Source organism: Mobula birostris, chromosome 26 (genome assembly GCF_030028105.1).
Source record: "Mobula birostris isolate sMobBir1 chromosome 26, sMobBir1.hap1, whole genome shotgun sequence".
Taxonomy (NCBI): Eukaryota; Metazoa; Chordata; class Chondrichthyes; order Myliobatiformes; family Myliobatidae; genus Mobula; species Mobula birostris.
Genome location: NC_092395.1, coordinates 15544411 through 15570252, shown reverse-complemented (window position 1 = coordinate 15570252; position 25842 = coordinate 15544411). Strand labels below are relative to the sequence as shown.

Below are 25842 nucleotides of genomic sequence, written 5' to 3'. Positions count from 1 at the left end.
TATTATCAAAGTATGCAGTATACAACCCTGAGATTTATCGTCTCACAGACAACCATGAAACGATGAAAACCCTATTTTCAAAGAAAAACATCAATACCTATCCATGCACAAAAAAAAGCGCAAATGGAAAAACAAGCGAGAAACACAGAATACAAAACACAAAATTAAAAGAGTCCAGGCATACTCAGCTCAGTTCAATTTAATACCGTGCCATTTGTTATCTAGACATCAGGACCCCTCCGTTCAATTTTATTGTCATTCAACTGTGCACATGTATACAGCTAAATGAAACAATGTTTTTTTATATTAAATACAATTGTGAACAACGGCCAGATCAGAAATGCTGATCAAGTCAACTAGTTCCCAAAGAGAACTCTGACAGGCCAATCAGATGGTTCACTGCTGCTCAGTGATAGAACACAAAAAAATCATATGTACAATTAAGAAACATTAAAAAATAATAGAGATGCCGAAGTCATGATGATCATGATGAGGTCTGCTGGAGAGAGACATCTATACACATGCTGTCCTCCATAATTCAATGAGATTGAAGGATAAGATTGCAGGGCGACAAAACGTGACAGGAGCACTTGGAACTAAAATAATCCCTACCGGGAGAAAACAGCACCTGTTCTTCCCGCACCTGTTCTTTCTCTGGGACCAAGGTGCAAAACACAGTCCATCTATCCACAATGTTCCTCCACACTGCTAACAATCCTGTCATTAACCCTGCATTCTGACTTCCAAAGTACATCACCTCATACTGATCAGGATTGATTTCACCTGCCACTTCTCAGTCACAATCCCTCTCTCACAAAAATACTACAAATATTATAATTAGAGTAGCAATTCAGATGCTAGGAGCACAGTAACATCAGATTTTGTTAGTAATAAATCAGTGAAGTTAATCATGGCCACACACTTGTTAGCTACATACCTTGCTTCGGTGATGTTGACACTTGATCCTGTGCAAATGTCTAACTGGACATACTGTGAACAGTCCACCAGTGACATATTGGGCTTGCACAATGCCAAAAAACTTGGCCGGAGACGCCCAACAGTGTACTTCGCAATGTCAGTCAATGATTGGCTCACTGCAGCACCAAACATGAAGGTTCCCACCACCTTGTACAAGGCAGCAACATAGTTGTTGAACTCTGACCGCGAATACAGGTGTTTTAAGCGAACCATAATTGCCTCGCCAACGGTAATCTACATAAAGAAAATGGATAGACAAGATACATGATCAAACAAAATCCAATTATCAGCCTCGGGCAGTTTCTCTTTCCACATATGCTGAGTTCTTTCAGTATTTTTTTCATTTTCATTTCAGATTCCAGCATCTGCAGTTTTATTTGTTTTTCACATATGTTGCAAAGCTGCACTCGGAATTTAACTGATGATAACATCTGATTTTTTTAAAAACTGTGCCAATTTTGCTTTGAGAACAGTGACTATGAGCATTAGTACTAGGTTGGGCATGATTGAAATATATTACTTTTTGTGAGTAGGCTGTGCACACGCTGTCAATCAGATCCCTTCCATTAATAAAGTATATCACCACTGTGCTACAAAGTGAGTTACTGGATAGACACGGCTCTCAGCTACATTGCCTTACATGACAGAGAGCTGGCATCAAATGTCACCTGACCATAATACAAAAGGTGGCATTATTACAAAAAATATATGTTCCTGGCACATTGACAAATCCAGGTAGCCCTCTGTATTCTGACCATTCTGATAACAAAAGTCCTCTCTTCAGGAATTCACTAATTACAATCCAAAAATCTGAGACACAGAATAAAGTCTGCTCTTACAGAATGAAATGGAGGAAAAAAAAATTAAAAAATACAAAATGCAAGAGAAACAACAAATTTTGTCTGCCTGTATTTTATCAACTTGCATTCTTGACACACTCACAGATATTTTAAACATAGTAGGTTCATTCCCCTATCTTGCAGTCCAAATATCCTCCACCTGTCAGAGGTTTTTCCATATAATTGAAAGCGTCTGCATGTTTAGGTGCAAGTTGTAAACTTCAGACCACCATTCTGTGTTTTCAGTTATATCATTAAACTATTTTACTGATATTTGATATACATTTAAATACGTATCAGTGCATTCAAACTGAAGGCTGGAAGGTGATGAGCACTTACAGCCGCTTGCATCTTCAAATATAGCTGTTGGCCACTTAAGGGATTTGCTTTGGAAACTGAGAAAACAATTTCATATGTGAACCATCAGCTACAGTACTCATTACTGTTGACAGCAAAATATACCATAGGAACACATCTCTATTTATAACACAAGTTTTAATGGGAAATCAGGCCTTACGTTATGGAAAACAGCAATACTGACGGTTTTCTAGGAACACAAATCCTTTGTAGCACAGAGTTCACCTGTAATCGTTAGCAGCCCAACCAATTGCAATCCCATTAACTTCAGGGGGATGGCTCAGAGAACTCAGTATAACACAAATTGATACCATTGAGCTAAAAGATATGGTGGAATCATCCCATTTTCCAAGATCGCCTGGCAACTGATTTATATTTTAAAATATATGTTCTGGTAGTAGTCAGTTAAAGGGAAATTCTTTCACTTACAATGATGATGCAGGCTGGAATAATAACTGCTGCCATTGTCCAGTGTGAAATGGTGTCCCTTTTGTATGGATACTTGATACTGTCATCATTGCAGTAGAACCCTCGTATCTTTGGCTTAGCTTGCAGAGTCAATATGACAAATGGTAATGATGCTGTGAAAAAGGGAACAAAATTAAATGAATATCAAATAGAACCTGTAATATTCTGCATTCATACATTTTATTCATCACAAGAGGAGTATGCTGCCACTGGCACCTCTTTGAGTCTGTGGTATGGTACATATTAAAGGTCCCATTATCCTCCCTGGTCTTAGATTGTGTACAGGTATAATAACTTTGCACAAATTCAAAAACTTAGGATTGAGAAATGGTCACTTGGGGCCAAGCAACATCAAAGCTGAACAAGCTTGCTTTCCCAGGGAAACTCAAATTACTTTAGGCATCAGCTTCAGCTCAATGCCAAACTTAATCTACATTTATGCAAAACTCACTCCAATCTAAGAAATCAAATTCATTCACATAACTTTATTTTCTAGAATGGGTGCGGCAATATACAGGTTAAGTCACTGGACTAGCATTCAGCAACCTGGACCATTGGTTCCTTGACTCAAATTCAGATTCCACTTTGCTAAAAGAGGAACTTTAAATCAAATAAGTAAAAAGAATCTGGAACTTCTACAAAAGCTAATCAGAAGTAATGTTGACCACAGACTAACTGGGTCATTTTTAGAAGCTTAGCTAATTCATTAAGAAAAGTAGCTCCTGACCAGCCCATAAATAACTCCTAAACTAATTAGGAATTCAGAAACAGGTTTAATATCACTGACATGAAATTTGTTTTGCAGCTGCAGTACAGTGCAATACATTAACATGCTACAAATTACAAAGAAATAGTGATGTATAAAAATATTTGAAATTAAATACGCAGAGCAATAAGAGAGCAAAAATAGTGAGGTAGTGTTCAGAATAGGTTCATATATTATCCTTTCAGAAATCTGATGACTGAGGGGAAGAAATTGCTCTTAAAACATTGAGCGTGTCTTCACGATCCTATTCCTCTTCTTTGATGGGAGTAATGTCCTGGATGACATCTCCAAAACAGTTATCATGTTTAATAACTACTTTCTAAAATAGCTGAGGGAGCCGTATAAGATGTTGGCCTTCCAGGGACCATCTATGAATAAAGGTTACAATAATCACTTTTGGATCTTCTCCCTCTCAACAATTTACTAGTCCAATTATAATCTCACAATGGCCAGCAGTGGATAAGCAATTTTGGTAAAATTCAGAGTTCCCTAATCAACTATACATACATACATATACACACACACACACGCACGCACACAACATCTAACTCAACTCTAATTCAGGATCTCCGAAATGTAGCACATAACTTTATTGATGTTTAAACTGAGTGTCATTAATTAGACAGCAGCCATTTGATACAAACCATGTACCACAAATACCAAAGAGTTAATGAAAACATTATTTGTTTAAATGATGTTTGGTGAGGGTTGAATATTGGTCAGATCACGAGGGGCGATTTTGTGGGGCTGGCAAGGTTACAACTCTCCTAAGATATCCCTAAAAGTGCAATGACCCCTTACTGCTGTATCACAGACATTTTTCTTCTTGATAATTATGTGCTTCTGATGTAGAGATGACAGTAACATAGAAACATAGAAAACCTACAGCACAATACAGGCCCTTCGGCCCACAAAATTGTGCAGAACATGTCCCTACTTTAGAAATTACTAGGGTTACCCATAGCCCTCTATTTTTCTAAGCTCCATGTACCTATCCAAAAGTCTCTTAAAAGACCCTATCGTATCCGCCTCCACCACCGTTGCTGGCAGCCCATTCCACACACTCACCACTGTCTGCGTAAAAAACATACCACTGACATCTCCTCTGTACCTACACCCAAGCACCTTAAACCTGTGCCCTCTTGTGGCAGCCATTTCAGCCCTGGGAAAAAGCCTCTGACTATCCACACGATCAATGCCTCTCATCATCTTATACACCTCTATCAGGTCACCTCTCATCCTCCGTCACTCCAAGGAGAAAAGGCAGAGTTCACTTAACCTGTTTACAATCAGCAAGATCCATCTGACTATCAAGACTGACTTTCTTAGAAATATATTTGTGACTTTTCAATCCATCATAATGAGTGTAAATTGACCCAGAAGTAGAGAGATCACAAATAGGTAATTCCAATCCTAAATTACCACCAAGAGGACCACAGCCTTTTCATGGTTTGGAGGCTTGCATGCCTCAATGACCCAGAGAGCTCTGCAGTCTGGAGTCAGGGCCTTATGCTTTAGCTCTTGGTAGAGTCACCTCTGCCAAGCAGGTCAAAGGGTAGAGGTCAGACTAAGAGTAGTCCACTGGTCCTCCAACATCGGAGGTTCAACTCGGGGCTAACAACACTGACTGGTCAAAGAAAACTGTTATAGAAACTGCAAAGAAGAATTCTTTTACATCTGAGTGTGATGGTATTCCCAAGTCTCCACCTGGGACTTGCATGGCGGACTGTAGTGAAAACTGAGGGGAAGCTACTGGTACAATGAAGAAAGCCCTGAACTCCACCAAATGGCCAAGGACAGACAGAGATGGAGGCGCATCACTGTTGCCCAAAATGCTAGCAGATGTAATTGGCAGTAAGAAATCCTAGGAAGGAATTGAATGGGAGAGGGTGATAGGACTACAGGTCCTCCCCAGCTTACAAATACCTGGCTTATTTACAGGCTGTAAACAAGAGCGAGCATTTGGGAGACAAGGGAGATGGATTTGCTGGCTGAGGCAAGACTGCAGATATCACCTGATGTATAAAATTGCTCTGTGGCCACTTTTCTGACTTAGGCTAACTGTCTGGGCTACAAACAATTGAATTTTCCTGTAGGCTGGTCACCTACAGAAATGATACCAATAAGATTGAAAGAGTGCACAGAAAACTTAAAAAGGACATTGTCAGGACTTGAGGACCTGAGTTTCTAGGGAAAGATTGAATAGGTTAGGACTTTTTCCCCTGGAGCATAGGAAAATGAGAGGGAGATTTGATTGAGGTATACAAAATTATGAGGGGTAGAGTTAGGGTAAATATAAGCAGGCTTTTTCCTAGACCTAGGAGAGACGGGTTAAGGGTGAAAAGTAAAATATTTAAGGGGAACCTGAGGGGGAACTTCTTCACTCAGAGGGTGGTGAGGGTGTGGAATGAACTGCCAGCAGAAGTGGTGAATGTGGGCTCAATTTCAGCTTTTCAGAGAGGTTTCGATAAGTACATCTGTGGGAAGAATACGGAGGGCTATGGTCCAGATGCAGGTCGATGGGACTGGGTTGAATAATAATTCAGTATGGACTGGACAGGTCGAGGGGTCTGTCTCTGTGCTGTAGTGTTCTATGACTCTCTGACACGAACAGAACTTTGTTGTAAACTGACGATGACTTACATTGATCGAAAGGATGGAAATCATCAGAGAAAACAGTGCAAGCAGCTGTAATATGGCAGAGCGAGAACAAAAGGTCAAGTCAGTATTCAGTCAACACACATAAAAGTTGCTGGTGAACGCAGCAGCAGTATTCAGTGTTATTTTCCCATTTATACAATGCATTCTCTATTTTGTGAGACTAGGAAATACTGCAAAGGGACAAGGGTAATAGTGAAATTAATTATATTATAACAAACTTGAGCTTGAAATTGCCATATGACACTGGTTAATTTATGCTTCATAAACATCAATTATCTACATTATAGCACAAATTCAGTGCGAGGGATTACTTAAGACAAAGGAAGGCATTAAGCCATTCAATCAGAATGGAGATTAGATTGCTCTATATCACAGATTGAGACTCCAAAAAAAAAATTATTCAGAAGGAACAAAACACACTCAGGATACAGGAAACACTGGTTGCATGAAGAAAAAAAGTTTATCTTGGATCCATTTCATATTTCATACTGACATTTCAAAGCCTTTACATTTGCTGGAATGATCTTCAAAGCCCTCTTAAAAACAACCTACACTTGAACATGTTAAAGATCGACTGTTTTTTTAAAAAAAAAGATACTTTTGGCAGGGTAATATCAGGCCCCCATAGAAAAAACTCACCCAATAGTTTTGATTTGCATTTATTGTTTAACTTTATCCTTAAAACAATAAAGTTATATGCTAGTTGTTCTGGCATTAACTCAATGATACATTTCCCAGCCATGTATTCAATCTTTCTGTGGTCTTGGCCCTCCTCAAGGCTGCATCCATCTCCAACTTCGTAATCCTCCTCAGCACCCACACTCCTTCATTTCTGGTCTCCTGTGCATTCCCTTCTATGTGTGATCCTTCAGCTAAATAAGCCACAAACTCTGTTTTTCTTTGACTTGTAACTCCGTCTATCTCTCACACATCTGAGGGCAGGTCCCTCTTTGACCAATCCTTCAGCTCCGTTATCTCCTCTTGTGCTTCAACAGTTAGAATGTTTCACTTTTATAAACACATCCAAAAAGAACTCATTGAGGTTGTTTGGCAAAATACAAGAGCTGGTGGGCTTGAAGATTTTTGTGGATATTATGAGAAGCAAGCTGGCTCCACATCTGGAATGCTACTCATGAACTTGTATGTTAAGACGTCATGCAACGTGCTTTTTTAACCCAAGAGCTGTACACTGCCAAGTCCACCAAGACAGATAAATAGTTTAAGTGCATCAATTTGCACAGAAGTTGGTGAACACTCAGCTAATCTAACAGAAGTACAAAGAGAACCGTGTGACGTAGCAAATCATAAACACAAGGAAGTCTGCAGATGCTGGAAAATCCAATGCTGAAAATTCAAAATGCTGGAGGCACTCAGCCAGCAATTATGGAAATGAATAAACAGTCGGCATTTGGGGTTATGACCCTTCTTCAGGAATGAGAAGGAAGGGGGGGGGGAAGATGCCACAATAAAAAAGGTGGGGGGGGAGTAGAAGGAGCATAGCTAAAATGTGACAGGTGAAGCCAAGAGGGTGGATAAGGAGGTGGAGAGGGCGGAATCTGAAAGGAGTGGAGAGTGGACCATAGGGGAACTGGGAGGATGAGGGAACCTGGGGGAAGCCACAGGCAAGCAAGAAGAGGTAAGAGGGGAACAGAGGAAGAGAAGAAGGGGACAAACATTTTTCTTTAAATCAGAAGGAGAAATCGATATTCATGCCATCAGGTTGGAGGGTATCCAGACAGAATATAAGGTGTTGCTCCTCCACCCTGAAGGTGGCCTCATCTTGGCACAAGAGGAAGCCATGGTCTGACATGTCAGAATGAGGGTGTACATAACTGGACAGAAAATTCAGCCGCAATCTCAAATAAATTGCAGAGCAGGCTTGAGGTGTCGTCTCACCCATTTCTATTACGATTTCTGCAAAATTGTAAGTGCATTACCAGAAATTGAAAGTAAAATCAGAAAATGCTAAAAATACCCAGTTGTTGTGGCAGCATTTTGTGGAAAGGAGCACAAAGTTGATGCAATTTCTGACGAAACACTTAACTTGAAATGTTACCTCATTTTCTCTCTCCACAGTTACTCCTTGACATGCTGCGCATTTCCAGTTACAGTTCTAGTAATATTTATCTCACCTGTGCCAATCAGCATTCATCTAAGTCATGCAGCAGAGCAGCTGATAGGCAAAATTAAACAAGAAATTCTGTAATGCTGGAAATCTCAAGCAACACACACTCACAAAACACCAGAGGAATTCATCAATTCAGGAGTCATCTGTGGAGAGTAAAGAGTCAACATTTTGGGCTGATTCACTCCACCTTATTAAAGGTACTTCTCCATTCCTTTCCAGTCCTGATAAAGAGTCTCAGCCTAAACTATTGACTCTTTATTCCCATCCATTGATACTGCCCAACTTACTGAATTCTTCCAGAATTTTGTGTGTTTGCTCAGTCAAAAATACATGCTTTGAACTGAAGTCACTCTGCACACAAGTTCTCACAATCAGCAATGGAATCATAATTATATTTTGTAACTTCAAAACATTAAACTAATTAAAAAGATATGGGAGCCCAAAATTCCAGCTTACATTAAGCAAAGCACACTCATATCAGTGTGATGACATATGCAATTAATGTATTTTTAAATAGAACCCATAATGAATTACTAAAATGAACAAGAATGCTTAACAAACAATATATATAGTGCCTATAAATATTCACCCCCCCCTTAGAAGTTTTCATGTTTTATTGTTTTACAACATTGAATCAGTGGATTAAATTTGACTTTGTTTGACACTGATCTATAGAAAAAGACTGTGTCAAACTGAAAATATCTCTACAAAGTGATTTAAATGAATTACAAATGCAAAATACAAAATAATTAATTGCATAAGTATTCACCCCCTTCACATCAGTATTTAGTAGATACAACTTTGGCAGCAATTACAGCCCATGTCTGGGTGGATAGGTCTCTGTCAGCTTTGCATATCTGGACACTGCAATCTTCCCCATTCTTCTTTACAAAACTGCTCATGCTCTGTCAGATTGCATGGGGGTTGTGAGTGCACAGCCCTTTTCATGTCCAGCCACAAATTCTCAATTAGATTGAGATCTGGACTCTGACTTGGCCACTCTAGGACATTAACTTTGCTGTTTTTAAGCCATTCCTGTGCAGCTTTGGCCTTATGCTTGGGGTCATTGTCTTGCTGGAGAACAAATCTTCTCCCAAGTTCAAGTTCTCTTACAGACTGCATCAGGTTTTCCTCCAGGATTTCCCTGTATTTTGTTGCATGATTCATTTTACCCTGTACCTTCACAAACCTTTCAGGGCCTGCTACAGTGAAGCATCCCCACAGCATGATGCAGCCACCACCATGCTTCATGGCAGGGATGGTGTGTTTTTGATGATGTGCTATGTTTGGCTTACACCAAACATATTGTTTAGTCTGGTGACCGAAAAGCTCAATTGTAGCTTCATCAGACCATAGAACCTTCTTCTAGCTGACTTCAGAGTCTCCCACATGCCTTCTGGCAAACTCTAGCTGAAATTTCATTTGGATGTTTTTCAATAGTGGATTTCTCTTTACCATTCTTCTATGAAGCTGTGACTGGTGAAACACCCGGGCAACAGTTGTCGAACGGCTAGGGCTGCGGCTTTTAGGTCCGCGGATACCAGTCGCTACACGGAATCCAGGCGTGAATTCTGGAAGGCCATTAAGGACGCCAAGAGGCAATATCGAGCCAAGTTGGAAGCCCAGGCTAACCAAAGGGATGCCAGTAGGCTATGGCAGGGTCTAAATGAGATCACTGGGCACAAAGAAAAGGCTGGGAATATCAATATCTATGGCGCTTCTCTTCCTGACGAACTTAATGTATTCTACGCAAGATTCGAACAGAAGAGGAGCATCCCGCTCCCTCCGGATGAACCGGACCTGACCCAGATCTGGGCCATACCCGCCAAATATCCGGACCTGCCTCTCGGTTTTTTTGCACTACCTTACTTCCCATTTTTTAATTTTCTATTTATGATTTATAATTTAAATTTTTAACATTTATTAGTTTTAACTATTTTAAATATTTTTAATATTTAATATTTGTAATCCACAGAGTGTGAAAGCGCAGAATCAAATATCGCTGTGATGATTGTACGTTCTAGTACCAATTGTTTGGCGACAATAAAGTATAAAGTATGTGCAGTCTCTCCCATCTCAGCCACTGAAGCTTGAAACTCCTCCAGAGTTGTCATAGGTCTCCTAGTGGCCTTCCTCACTTCTTCCCTTCTTGCACAGTCACTCAGTTTTTGAGGATGGCCTGCTCTAGGCAGATTTACATCTATGCCATATTCTTTTCATTTCTTGATAATTGACTTAACTGTACTTCAAGGTATTTCAGTGACTTGGAAATTTCCTTGTATCCTTTTCCTGACTTGTGCTTTTCAATAACCCTTTTGCGGAGTTGCTTGGAGTGTTCTTTTGTCTTCACAGTGTAGTTTTCGCCAGGATACTAACTCACCAGCGGTTAGACCTTCCAGATACAAGTGTATTTTTAAAACACCTTGACTGTGCGTAGTTCTCCAAATACTGATCTCCACTTAATTAATTGTGTGACTTCCAAAAGAAACTGGCTGCAACAGTGATGACTTGATGTGTCATATTAAAGGGGTGAATACTTATGCAATCAATTATTTTGTGTTTTATATTCATAATTAATTTAGATTACTTTGTAGAGATCTGTTTTCACTTGGACACGAAGGATTCTTTTTCAGTGTCAAAAAGGCCCAATTAAATCCACTGTGATTCAATGTTGCAAAACAAGAAAACATGAAAACTTCCAAGGGGGAGGATGAATACTTTTTAAATTGGCACTGTACAAGATTACTCAAATATTGAATACACAATAATCATCAGATTTTTTTGACCAGAACACAAGGATAATTCCCCAATGCACTTTGAAATAGCGCCATAAGATACCTCTGTTAAACCAGTAAGGGATTCAGAAACTCAACTTACTCCCTCAGAGTTAAAAAAAAATCCTATAAAAGGAAAAATATGCAGGTGATTTGTGTGTTTTGAAAGCAAATTACAAAATGATTGGAATTATGAATACAATCCAAAAGTAATCCCAAGACAGCTTGAAATTTTTCTTCTTCTGACTCCAACAAAGCTTTAATTAAAAATAAATCTATAAAAGGAAATGAGTCCTACTTTCACAGTATACTGCTATAATTGGTATTTCTAGTAAAACATAAAACTCTTTTTCCTGAGAAAACCTTAGCAATCTTGTCACTCTTTTGTATAGCTAATGACAAAATGCACCTTACTTCTGTTCTCACAGTTTTCTACTGATACAAACCATCTATATGCATGAGGCTATACCTTCCCATTCCAAGTAGGTACCACTTATTCTTACTGGCTCCTCTACACACAGGTCTGGTAGTTCAGAGTGGGCACCAGTTTGCCAAGCTTCCAATTCACTGTGCAACTCTAATATTCCTCTGCGCTGCTATGGTGATACCACATAGCTCTACAGTACAACCTCATTACATTTGTATTCTCTCTACCTGCAACTCCTCTCTCCCCGATCCTGCCATTATCAATTCTGAGTCAGTAAACCAGAAGAACAGGAAGTTAAGCAAGTGCTCTTAGCCTCCTGCTGTCTAGTAGTACGGCATCACTCAAGTCCAGTATGATGTTCTCCTAAGGGGTACTCTATTGGCTGGTCTTCAGGTGGCTGTCAAGGCCAATCCGGGATGCACATTATTCTGAGGGGCTTCCGGACCTCATAATCCTGCTCCTTTCTGCACTTGCCGACCACTATGAGACTTAATCCGAGAGGTTAGGGTGCATTCCCTTGATAGAGAACGCCCATGTGTGACTTTGTTTAATATGGGGAGGCTGATGCACGGGCAGCCAGTGGCTGACAGATCATGGTCAGGGTCCGGTGGCGTGGAATGCAAGGTAACAGGGGACACTTCACTGCTGCAGCCTTCCTCCACCTTCACCATCATTGTGATATGTCATTGTCTTCTGCCAGCTCCTCTGTTGATGTCTTGGTTGAATCACTCTTTGTCTGGAACCTTCTCCATGACCTAACCACCATGGGTCACTCGACCAGGAGCAGAAGCACCAGATGGTTAAACCATCAGACATTATCACTTTCAGGCTCTCAGGAACTCTCAATCTTCTCCACCACAACAAAAATCTGTCCAGTAGCAGTTAAACATTAAATTCATTCTCCATTAGAGTGATAAGCCAGGAAAATACTCCTTAACCTGGGCATTGGGAATTGAATAGAAGTTCATTATTGCAATTGTGGTGGCAGCAGGTGTCCATGCTATTTGTTGTTTCCTCTAAAATCAAGTTCTAAAGCAAAAGCAAGTCACTCAATCACCAGCTGGTCTCAAGTACTGAAGAATATCAGTTTAGTAATGGGAGTCCCTCTTCTCCACAAGGCACACAAAGTTCAAAGTTCAAAATAAATTTATTATCAAAGTATGCATATCTCACCGTATATAACCCTGAGATTCACTGTCTCACAGAATTCATAGTAAAAATTATGAGAGGTTCAGATAGGTTTAATGCAAGCAGGCTATTTTCCCACTGGGGTTGGCTGAGACTACGGGCCAAGGATGAAAGGTGAAATGTTTAAGATGAACATGAAGGGAGATTTCTTCATTCAGAGGATGGTGAGAGTGTAGAACAAGTTGCCAGTGGAAGTCGTGGATGTGGATTTGAATTTAACCTTTAAGAGAAATTTGGATAGGTACCTCGACGGGAGGGTTATGGAGGACTATGGTCCAGGTGCAGGTCAGTATGACCAGGTCGCAATAGTTTGGCACAGACTAGTTGGGCTGAAGGGCCTGCATTTGTGCTGTAATGTTCAATGACTTTTGTATCACTTATAGTAATACTATTAGCAGTAGTTGTTGTTAATACTAATAATAGTAGTAGTTGTTGTTGTTGATACTAATAATAATCGTAGTAGTAGTTGTTGTTAATACCAATACTAGTAGTAGTTGTAATTGTTAATACTAGTACTAGTAGTAGTAGTTGTAATTGTTAATACCAATAATAGTAGTAGCAGTAAGTAATAGTTGTTGTTAATACCAATAGTGGTGGTGGTGGTAGTATTAGTAGTAGTTGTTGTTAATACCAATAGTAGTAGTAGTAGTTGTTGTTAATACCAATAATACTAGTAGTAGTAGTTGATGTTAATACCAATAATTGTAGTAGTAGTAATTGTTGTTAATACCAATAATAGTAGTAGTTGTAGTTAATACCAATAATAATAGTAGTAGCAGTGATAGTTGTTGTTAATACCAATAATAGTAGTAGTAGTTGTTGTTGTTGTTAATAGTAATAGTAGTAGTAGTTGATATTAATAGTAGTAAGTAGTAGGTAGCAGGTAGTAGTGGTAGTACCACTGCTAGGATAAACTTCCACAAGGGTCAGTTATCTTGTCCAAGAATGGTTCAAGAACATTAGCTGGTGATTCCCGCACAGTGCCAAACATCCTGGCTTTATTGCTCATTGGCAATTCACAAATGTGCATCTCCTCTCTGGATACAAATCAATGTGGGGGAAAAAACAGTTCATATTGTTTACAGAAATGATTCCACCCATTTAACAAAGTCAAATTTAACATCCCTATTATTGTCCCAACTGACATTAGCTCAGACTAGGGATCAAAGCTGGAGCCTTCATGGAGCCAGGAGCTCTTACAAAGCACTTCCTGACATTTCTCGTCTGACATAATCAGCCCCCCAATCCCTGGCTTGGCAAGGAGCATCACTAACTTGCATGCTTCCTGCCTCTATTGGTGAATCATGCTTCAGGCTGAGCAGTCAGTGCAGTTGGACCACAGATACAAACCAAGTCGCTAACACTGAGAGAAAACCAATGCAGTAATGATTTAGTGAGATACAGGGCCCTTTGAGCCACACCGCCCAACAACCCACCTATTTAACACCAGCTAATCGTGGGACAATTTATAGCGACCAATTAACCTAATAACCTACTTTGGACTGTAAGAAGAAGCCAGAGCACCCAGAGAAAACCCACATATTCCATGGGGAGGATGTACAGACTCCTTACAGATGACATTGCAATTAAACTCTGACACCCTGAGCTGTAATAGCATCATGATAACCGCAACACTACTGTGGCACCTTGTAATTACCACAACTGATTCCAAATAATCCTTTGCTTTGTGTGGCCAATTCAACACAGCAACTAAAGAACTTTCTGAAACCATGAGATAAAAATCACATTCTTAAACCTTAAAACGAGCCCACTGCAACTACGAGCTCAGTAAATGGACTCGATTCAGTGCTCAAATAACATCTGCATGATACTGCACGATCTGAAACTATACATGGCTCCACAGGCACTGGGAAAGCGAGGAAGAGACCAGTTTTGGACACGCAAATGCATTCCATGCCAATGACAGTTTGGACAGCCAATACGCCTGCTGTTAAAGCCATTCAGCATTGAAGACAGCCCCTGTGTCCTGGGAGGCCGTGTGCAGCAATGGGCCAGTCAGCTGGGAGGCTGCCACTTAGTCAGACACACCACCCCCTGAATTCACAGTCCAGATGGATCTCTTGAAAGATTTCAGGGAATCATTCTGAGAAGAGCAACTGAGAACTTACCCCACTGAGCTCTAGCTATATTTTTCCTTAAACAACAATCATAACATTGGACGGTTTGGTAATTATCACATTGCCTCTGTTGAGAATTAGCTATGCATGAACTGGTTGAAATCTGGCTTTCATTACTTTTCAGTACACTTCAAGTGATCTGCATTGGCATTCAAGTGCATTGGCACATCCACAGGAATATATGAAGCTTGAGTTATCATGAAAAAGTCATGGAGTGCTGATTTTAAGATCTACACTCAGTGGCCACATTATTAGGTACAACTGCTTGTTAATGCCAATATCTAATCAGTCAATCGTATGGCAGCAACTCAATGCATTAAAGCATGCAGACATGGTCATGAGGTTCAGTTGTGGTTCAAACCAAACATCAGAATGGGGAAGAAATGTGATCTAAGCAACTTTGACCATGGAATGTTGGCGCCAGATGGGGTGGCTTGAGTATTTCAGAAACTGCTGTCCTCCTGTGATTTTAAATGCAGAACAGTCAAGTTTACAGAGAATGGTGCTAGAAACAAAAAAAGAAAAAAATCCAGTACGTGGCAGTTCCATGGGCAAAAATACCTTGTGAATGAGAGAGGTCAAAGGAGAAATAGTCAGACTGGCTAAAGCTGACAAAAAGGTGACAGTAACTCATATAACTATGCATTACAATAGTGGTGTGCAGAAGAGCATTTCTGAATGTACAGCACATTGAACATTGAGGTAGATGGGCTAAAGCAATAGAAGACCACACCAGATTCAACACCTATAACTAATAAAGTGGGTACAGAGTGCATTTCTCTACACAGCAAAATTACAAGCTGCTCTTACGAATATTTCCAGCCCAAACGAATAGGGGGGAGAAAACAACAGCTCAGAAAATTGGTTGCTTCAGCATTAAGACTTGGAACTTGGATTGGAAAGGGTAAAAGTGACATTCCTGATCTTTGAACAAACCATTCAACCAGGAGTTCAGTAAATGGAATCAATCCCGAATTCAGATTCCATTTGCAGGTCATTGCACTCTCCAACTATAAACACCATCATGGCCACTGAAAAAGTGAAATCAGGAAATATTTTTTGGAAATGCACAAGAAATTATATCAAGGTGATTGGTCCTTTCATCTCAAAGCTGAATTTGGGATTTACAAATGCCTCAGGTATTTAATATCGCAATAATATCTGTTGTTTTTGGAAGTTAACTGCCCCAAGTAATTCAGCTATGTAATTCAACCATTGTTAGCTTAATCAGGAATTTCATATTTCACATTAATTCAACATATTGTGATTTCCCTTTTTCCTGGTAATTGGAGGAGAAAATGAGGCTGGATTAATTTATTTTCCCCATTTCCACTTCTGGCTTTATCATAGTCCGCGTTAGTACAATTGAAGCAAATTAAGAATTTTAATCCCCAGACAGGTTTATCACTGCAACTAGTGTAAGGAATCACTGAGCTATTGTGTGAAGAAAACACATTATAAATAAACATTTGCAATATTACACTAGCAGTAGGGAGCAGCACATAAACACAAGAGATTTTGCAGATGTTTGAAATCCAGAGCAACGCACACACAAAATTCTGGAGGAACTTAGGTCAGGCAGCATCTATGGAAATGAATGAACAGTTGATGTTTCAGGCTGAGACCAACCATCGGGGCTGGAAGTAAAGGGTGAAGTGGAAGGGATACCAACTGGCAGGTGATAGCTGAGACCAGGTGAGGGGGAATACGAGTAAATGAGGGGGGATAAAGTAAGAAGCTAGGAGATAACAGGTTGAAGTAGTAAAGAGCTGAAGAATGAGGAATCTGAAAGGAGAAGACAGTGGACCATGGGAAAAAGGAAGAGGGGCATTAGAGGGAGTTAATAGGCAGGTGAGGAGAAGGGGTAAGAGGGGAGACAGAATGGGGAATGGACAAAGAGAGAAGAGCAAGGAAGCAGAAATTAATGGAAGTTAAAGAAACTGATCTTCAGGTTGGAGGCTACCCAGACAGAATACAAGGTGTTGCTCCTCAAACCTGAGTGTGGCCTCATCATGGAAGTAGAAAAGGTCATGGACCGACATAGGAATGGGAAGTCAAATTGAAACGCGAGGCCGCCAGGAAAAAACACCTTTTGTGATGGACAGAGCAAAGGCACTTGTTGAAGTGGTCCCACAATCTAAGACAGGTCTCACCACAGTAGAGGAGGTTGCACTCTGAGCACTGCATATAGTAAGTCATCCAAAAGACTCACAGGTGAAGCGTTGCCTCATCTCAAAGTTGGAAGAAAATGTATTATCAAAGTACATACAGTATATATCATATCCTACCTTGAAATTCAGTTTCTTACAGACATTCACAGGAAAACAAAAAAAAATACAATAAACATTAAATGTACAAAAGAATAAAATAAGCGATAAAAAGTAAATAAGTAAATAAATAAATAAAACACAGAATGTGCGTTGTAGAGTTCTTGAAAGTGAGTCCATAGGTTGTGGTATCAGTTCAGAGTTGAGCTGAGTGAAGACCTGGAAGGACTGTTTGGGGCCCTAAGTGTTGGTGAGGCAGGAAGTAAAAGGGCAGGTGTAGTACTTGTTCCGCTTGCTGGGATAAATGCCAGGATGGAGATCAACAGGGGAGGACAAGTGGACAAGGGTGTCACATGGAAAGTGAACCCTGCAGAAAGCGGAGAGTTGGGGGAGGGAACTATGATTGATAGGATCCTATTGCCCATGGCTGAGATTGGAGAATGACCTCTGAACACGGTGGCTCATGAGGTGGTAGATGCTCTAGCAAAGGGGTTCCCAACCTTTTTTATGTCATAGATCTTTGCCATTAACCGAGAGGTCTGTGGACCCCTGGTTGGGAACCCTTGCTTTAGCAGAAACAGTCTTTTCTAAGCACTAACCTATCATTCAGATTGGAGGATTGTGGCTAGAGGTGTCCCACAAAGATCTGTTCTGGGACCTCCACTTTTCATGATTTTTATTAATGACCTGGATGTGGGGGTAGAAGGGTGGGTTGGCAAGTTTGCAGACGGCACAAAGGTTGGTGGTGTTGTAGATAGTGTAGAGGATTGTCGAAGATTGCAGAGAGACATTGATAGGATGCAGAAGTGGGCTGAGAAGTGGCAGATGGTGTTCAACCTGGAGAAGTGTGAGGTGGTACACTTTGGAAGGACAAACTCCAAGGCAGAGTACAAAGTAAATGGCAGGATACTTGTTAGTGTGGAGGAGCAGAGGGATCTGGGGGTACATGTCCACAGATCCCTGAAAGTTGCTCACAGGTGGATAGGGTAGTTAAGAAAGCTTATGGGGTGTTAGCTTTTATAAGTCGAAGGATAGAGTTTAAGAATCACGATGTAATGATGCAGCTCTATAAAACTCTGGTTAGGCCACACTTGGAGTACTGTGTCCAGTTCTGGTCACCTCACTATAGGAAGGATATGGAAGCATTGGAAAGGGTACAGAGGAGATTTACCAGGATGCTGCCTGGTTTAGAGAGTATGCATTATGATCAGAGATGAGGGGAGCTAGGACTTTACTCTTTGGAGAGAAGGAGGATGAGAGGAGACATGATAGAGGTATACAAGATATTAAGAGGAATAGATAGAGTGGACAGCCAGCGACTCTTCTCCAGGGCACCACTGCTCAATACAAGAGGACATGGCTTTAAGGTAAGGGGTGGGAAGTTCAAGAGGGATATTAGAGGAAGGTTTTTTACTCAGAGAGCGGTTGGTGCGTGGAATGCACTGCCTGAGTCAGTGGTGGAGGCAGATACACTAGTGAAGTTTAAGAGACTACTAGACAGGTATATGGAGGGATTTAAAGTGGGGGGTTATATGGGAGGCAGGGTCTGAGGGTCGGCACAACATTGTGGGCCGAAGGACCTGTAATATGCTGTACTATTCTATGTCTATGTTCTATTTCTTTTGACTGACATCAAGAGGTGTAATGCTTGCTCTGTGACTTCTAGCTCCACATTTCCAGTTTTCAGCAGATACAGATCACTACTTCTCTTGATAAATCATTAAATTAAGGAACACTGGTCTGTCATTGCAGGAGTTTAGAAAAATGAGTGGTAATCCAATTGAAACACAAGACCCCATGAGTGAATCACATAAAGAGGCTACTTCCAAAGGCAGGAGGAATCAGACTGAGCAACAGAATCTCAGGAAAAAGTCATCAGCTATTCGTATCTGAAAGGTAAAGAAATTTCCCATGCACGAGCTTCATAAAGCATCAAGAAAACTCTGTTTCCAATGGGCAGCTTGCACTCAGTGACCGGGTTAAAATCCTGACCGAAATCAAAAGCCTTTTTGACACTAAAGGAAAGACAAGCTGTGCAATCAATCAGGAAAGTGTACTTGGGTATAGAGTCAACTATAATTTCACTAAATGGCATTCTCGGTTTGAGGCACCACATTACGGACTTTCTATTCATTATGCTCTTAAATACCGAGCTGAAGATAATTTTCTGTCTCTTCAGGATTAAAACTTTGACGTTGCAATATGAAGCTGGAAAGGGTTTAATAATGGGATGAGGCAATTAATCTTGCCTGATCATAAAGGTATCACATTTCACTATATCCTTCACAAGTCAAGAGCAGCCCCGCATTTCAGGGATGACACTTACTTTTGGGAAGGCAGATCACACAACGGATTTCTGTTCCCAGTCTATGTCATGTTTTGTTACCACCTGCAAGGTTATCATTAACGTGAAGCACAAATTAATGATTAAATGTCTTTTACTCAGAATTTCTCCTCCTTTGCACAATATTCCATGCAGACATTGATTCATAGAATCGACTTAAAGCAATCCAACCCATCTGCACAAGTATCCTTGTTTGCCTTCCCAGTACTAGGCTGTAAAGTTACAAGCTCATACGGAGCTGATGCACAAAACAAAAATGAGGAATGAGGTGTCAAAATTCAGATTAGATTCACACAATTCCATGGTGCATTTCAAACAATCTGGGGGGAAAAAATTGGCTTAGGTACAAGTACATGAAGCAGCTAACTTCCATTGGAACACAAAAAAAATCACTGTGCCTAATTGGATTATTTGGTTTGTTCCTAGTCTGAAACAGCACCAAAGTCGTAATTCACATCAAAGTTGCTGGTGAACGCAGCAGGCCAGGCAGCATCTCTAGGAAGAGGTACAGTTGACGTTTCGGGCCGAGACCCTTTGTCAGAATGGAGCACATTTGGAACACATTTCCTCGTGTTTCCAAAGTTGTAATTGTCCACCCTTAGGCTAGTTAAAGGCATCATATCCAATGTACCATCATCCCTTCTGAATGGATAAATCAAGATTCTACCAGTGTTTGAAAAGGTGAGAACTGATTAAGAATAGTCAACATGGCTTTGCGCGTGAAAAATCGCACCTCACAGAAGCTTAAATTGAGTTCTTTTTGAAGAGGTGATCTAGAGGACTTATGAGGGCAAGATAGTAGATATCATCTACATAGATTTCAGCAAGACTTTTGACAATGTCCTACATAGTAGGCTGGTCGCGAAGGCTGGATTAGATGGAATATAGTACAAGCTAGCTAAATAAATATAAAACTGACTTTGTAGGAATCAAAAGTGGGAGTGGAAGGTTGTCTTCCAGACTGGTGGGCCACAAAGATCAGAGTTAGGTCCACTTTTGCTTGTCATATATATTAACAATTTGGATGAGAATATAGGCAGCATGTTTACAAAGTTTGCTGGTCTTCTTAATTGAGGAGGGATGCAGGTAAACTGGCTTTAGGGGCAGTGCAAAGGAGATTGATTCCAGAGATGGAGTTAATGAATGAAGAGACATTGAGTTGCCTGGGATTATACTCACTGAAATTCAGAAGAATGACAGTGGAAACATAAATTATGGAAAGTATAGATAAGAGGAAGGAAAGACTGGCAAGTGAGACGAGAACAAGGGGACATGGCCTCAAGATTCTGGAGAATTGATTAAGGACAGAGATGAAGAGAAACTGTTTTTCCCAGAGAATAATGAATCTGTGAAAGTCTCTGTCCTGTGAAGCAATAGAAGATACCTCATTAAATATACTTAAGACATAGTAAGGGAATTAAGAGTGATGGGTGCCCAGTCCATGGCTAGATCAACCATGGTCTTACTGAATGGCGGAGCAGACTTGACAGACTGGTAGGCCTGCTCCTGCTCCTATTTCATAAGCTCCTCTGACTGGAGGCCTTGATATGAGGAGAAAGTAGGAAGGCTGGAGCTGTTTTCCCTGTTGCAAACGAGACAGGAAGGTGACTTTATAGGAGATTTGTACAATCATGAAGAGCATGGAGTCAGCCAATTTCCAGTAGACCGGAAAACAATTATGTTGTGCCTGGCTTGTTTGGGTTTTTCATTGGTCACCATATTTTTTCCAAGGTAGGGGACTCTAAAGCTTGAAGGCATACGTTGAAGGTGAAAGGGGCAAGATTTAAAGAGATACGAGAGACAGGTTTTTCCACAGAGTGGGTGGTGGATATGTGGAATGAGCGATCAGTAAAAATGTTAGAGGTAACTACAATTATAGCATTCAAAAGACATTCGGACAGGTACATGGATAAGAAAGAATTTGAAGCATGTGACAAACTCAGATAAATGAGACTAGCTCAGGAAAGCACCTGGATAGCAAGAATGAGCATTGTTTGTGCTGGATAACTCTACAAGCCAAATGCTTTAACTGTCTGTAGCTCATTTTCCACCTTCCTGCATCTTGCCTCTTACCTTTGCAAAGTAGTTAAAACATTGAATGACAAAGAGTTAGAAATTCACTGAATTTGGCCACGGCTAACTCCTGTCTTGGCGCTCCAAAAAGGAAGGCTTCTATTGCTAAGGTTCATATGCCCAACATGTCTTGTCTTTTAAGGCCAATGCAGAGTAGTTAAGTCCCTTCCTCTGCGATCTAGGAAGCAGTGCATGTGGGGAGGTTGGAGCAGCTAGTGTCAAATTTTATTAGGGCTGGAAGTAAATATTACAAACATATCAAAGATACCATCCAGGCGGAACATGGGCTGTTTGTGCTCAGTAATCTATGGCGTAGAATGTAGAAGATCTCCACGGAGCTGCAGGAAAGGAGAGACTGGAGGAAATAATGCTTTTGTTGCTAAGTAACAAGATTAGTTCAGGACTATTGATCTAGACATATGCATCCTAATACAGCTGGGGAAAATAATTTGCAAAAATAAAAGCTGGTTTTAATGATATTAACTATGAAAAGGTCAGATAGTCTTAAAAACCCATCTGGTTTGTTTATTTGTTTAGAGATACAATGCAGAACAGGCCTCTCTGACCTCAATGAGCTGCACCGCCCATTAACCCACCTATGTAACACTAGCCTAATCACAGGAGAATTTACAATGACCAATTAACCTACTAACCTTAATGTCTTTGGACTGTTAGAGGAAAGCAGAGTGCCTAGAGGAAAGCCATGCGATCATGAGGAGAACGTATAAACTCCTTACAGACAAGCAGCAGGAATATCATTACACTAACTGCTACTACCTTAGTTCAATAATATCCTTTGCTTTACCCTCTTCTCATCTGGCCCAGAAAGGCAACTCTTGACCCACCAATGCAGTTGTTGTTTTATTGCCTTTTCAATTCAGGGACAAAAGCTCTGGTATCTCTAGCAAGCAACATTCATACTCTGAGAACACGTATGATTAATAATACAACATTCAGAGCCACAATTCTCTCATACCCCTAAGCTGACAGTTCCCACCATGGATGTGATTACGTGGGTACTGGAGCAAGAACATTATCGCTACTGGCTTTAAGCAAATTTTTCTTTAACAAAGATTTGTTGTGCATATAAAATTGTGGCTTCCCAAACTCCACTCTCATTTCGTGTGCTCAGTGCAAGGTTTCATGCACCACTGGAAGCAAACCAACATGTAATGTAGTCATTACATTCTTGCACTTAAACCCCAGACTTATAGTGTACAACCATCTATTACTTCTGGTAAAACTGTCAGTTGCAGTTAGCTGTGAACTTTAGGAAATTAAGTGTAATTTAGAGCTCAGCTTTACTTCAGCTAAGTCAGATGTCACAAACAAATGTCAACTGCTGCTCAATGCTAAACAGAATCACTTTATTGAATGGTAGAGTTTGAGATGTTTCAGGAGATGACTCTGAAGGAATTGGCTTGATTATGAGGTCAGCCAACTTCCATCGAAGAAAAAAAAATAATTACGCTGTGCCAGGCATTTACAGTGGCAATCCATTTGGAAGACTTCCAATTATTGCTTACCCTCATACCCACACTGTGGTCAAAGAATCTAGTCCTGAATGTACCATCATCCATTCTGGACATCATCCACAGTAGGAGCCTGAAGACCCACACTCAATGTTTCAGAAACAGCTTCTTCAAATTCAAGTTCATTATCATCGGATTGTTAAGCTTGGTTGTATACGTGTACAATGTTCTTCTAGACCACTCATAAATCGTATCACACACAGCACATTAAACAAAAAAATTACCATAAATTAATAAAATATAATTCAAAATGCATGCAGTGCAAAGCAGAGGCTAACAGTAAGCAGCTCTGCATCCTAGTAATGAGAGCTTGCTGGTGGCAGGGTATTAATTAGTCCCACAGCCTGAGAGAAAGAACTGTTATCTAGTCTGGTAGATCCTAATCCTCATGCTCCTTCACCTCCCTCCTGATGGTAGTACACCACAGAGATTAGATTATAAGAAAACTCAGTCCTCGTTTATTGTTATTTAGAAATGCATGCATGATATAATGTTCCTCCAGAGTGGTATCACAGAAAAACAGGGCGAACCAAAGACTAACACTGACAGAACCACATAATTATAACATATAGTTACAGCAGTGCAAAACGGCACCATAATTTGATAAAGAACAGACCATGGGCACGGTAAAAGAAAGTCTCAACGTCCCGAGTCGATTGACTCCCAAGTCCCTGATAGCAGGTGGCAAAGGGAGAAACTCCCTGCCATAAACCTCCAGGCACCGACAACTGCCAATACATTGGAAGCACTCGACCACAGCCGACACTGAGTCCGTCCGTCTGAAAACTTCGAGCCTCCGACCAGCTCCTCCGATACAGCCTCCCAAGCGCCATCGACCTCACCTGGCCGTCGAAACAAGCAAAGCTGAGGACTCGGGGTCTTCTCCTTCAGAGATTCCGGACCACACAGTAACAACGGCAGCGAAGCGGGCATTTCAGAAGTTTCTCCAGCTGTTCCTCCGTACTCTCACCTCTGTTTCCATCGAATCAGAATTGTGCACGGTCCCCTACTTGACAAATAACAGACATCACCACTGAAGTGGCCGCACACGCTGCGTCACGCCGCCATCTTCTCCTCCTCCTTTGAAGATTGTAGAATGGGTGGTAGGGATCCTTCAAGCCCTTCCCTTCTGCCACCTGCTTTCTGAACAGTCCATGAACCCATGAACACTACTGCAGAATTCTTCTTTTACAAGATTTATTTATTACTCTAACTAATAGAATTGACTAGTGCATCACAGCAATGCCTTTGAGTGAAAAATCCTACAAAGGCCAGCACATCATGGGCCTTCCCAACCATTGAGCACATCTACATGAAACGTTGTCGTAGAAAAGCAGCATCCCTCAAAGATCATCCTCACCACCCAGGCCACGCTCTTTTCTCACTGATGCCATCAGGTAGAAGACAGAAATACTTCAGGACTTACACCACCAGGTTCAGGAACCGCTACTACCCCTCAGCTATCAGGCTCTTGAACAAAAGAGGATAACTACACTCATTCTATTTCTAGGGTTCCCACAACCAATGATCTCATATTAGGGACCCTTTATCTTGTTATTTAATACTCTCATTATTTATTGTCATTTATTTATATTTGCATTTACACAGTTTGATGTTCTTAGATCCTGTTTACAGTTACTGTTCTATAGATTTGCTGAGTATGCCCACAGAAAAAAGAATCAGGGCTGTATGTAGTGACATGTATGTACTCTGATAATAAATTTTACTTTGAATTTTGTTATGCCTGTACTGCATTCCTGGCACAAAACAACACACTTCATGACATATGTTAGTGGCAATAAATTTGATTCTGAAGTAACTTACCTCCCAACTTTTTTTCTCGCTGCTGCCATCGAGGTGGTGGTACAGGAGCCTCAAGACCCGCACCATCAGGTTCATGCATAGTTATTACCCCTCAACCATCAGGCTCTTGAACCACAGGGGAGAACTTCACTTCTATGTGCACAGTTTGCTGTCTTTTGCACTTTGTTTTATTTGTCCATCCTGCTGGGTGCAATCTTTCATTGATTTTATTGTGTTTATTGGGTTTACTCCGTATGCTTCAAAGAAAACAGATTCCAGGGTTGCCAATGGCAACACATAGTATTTGTACTTTGATAATAAATTTACTTTGAATTTTGAACTTTGGAATTTAATTAAAATACAACGATACAAAGGGTTCAAAAATTACCTCTTGTGGAGCTGCAACGGGGCCGAATTGAACCAACCACTGACCTGTCCCATTCCAATTTTAGCAGAATAAATATCCTGCACTGGTGGTAGGCACTGATGGCAAATGTCAGTAAGGGCAATTTATGATTTGCAAGTAGGAACAGTAATTATGAGCAATCAATCCCCATTATTTTAAAAATGAGGGGAAAAAAGAGGTGAAAGTAAGGACATTAAGAGAGCAAATACCCTTCATTAGTGCACGTGTGTTTACATGGCGTTTACCAACAGAAAATTGATGTAGAGACTATGGTGGTCAAACCAAGGAGCTTGAATAGGATTGAAGAATTTCTCATGTGTCATGGCTGGTGGCAGGGTTCAATGAGTCAGACCAATACAAGTGCAAGCACTCGGCAGAAACAACACTCAATTGCATACTGGCGATGTCCCCCCGGCTAGTAACAAAATGTTTGTGACCCAACCTCAATGTTGTTTTGTTAATTCTTTACAATTCACCTCAATGTGTGGTCCCCTCTGAACTGGGAAATTTAAATTCAGTGGCCACTTCGCAACTACCTGTTGGCGGGCCCCTAGCTCCTGGGATTACTACTTAAACTTCCCTCCTTTCTGCACTATGACCTAGGCAACCAGTCACACTATTCTAATATAGTTCAACTCCAGTTTCAAGATTTTTAAAAATTATTTCTCTTTGACACTCAAGCTCTAATTTCAG

At 40.7% G+C, this 25842-nt stretch overlaps 1 protein-coding gene across 2 annotated transcripts in view; it reads right to left on the bottom strand.

Annotated features, from left to right (window-relative positions):
- LOC140188091 (phospholipid phosphatase 2-like) overlaps positions 1–25842 on the bottom strand; it is a 144832-nt gene that overhangs the window by 31731 nt on the left and 87259 nt on the right. For both annotated transcript variants that reach the window (XM_072244043.1, XM_072244044.1), the window contains exons 3-4: positions 2604–2755; positions 938–1212 (exon numbers count right to left, since the gene is read on the bottom strand). In XM_072244043.1, coding sequence (XP_072100144.1) covers positions 938–1212; positions 2604–2755 — 427 coding nt within the window. The remainder of the gene's footprint in view (positions 1–937; positions 1213–2603; positions 2756–25842) is intronic.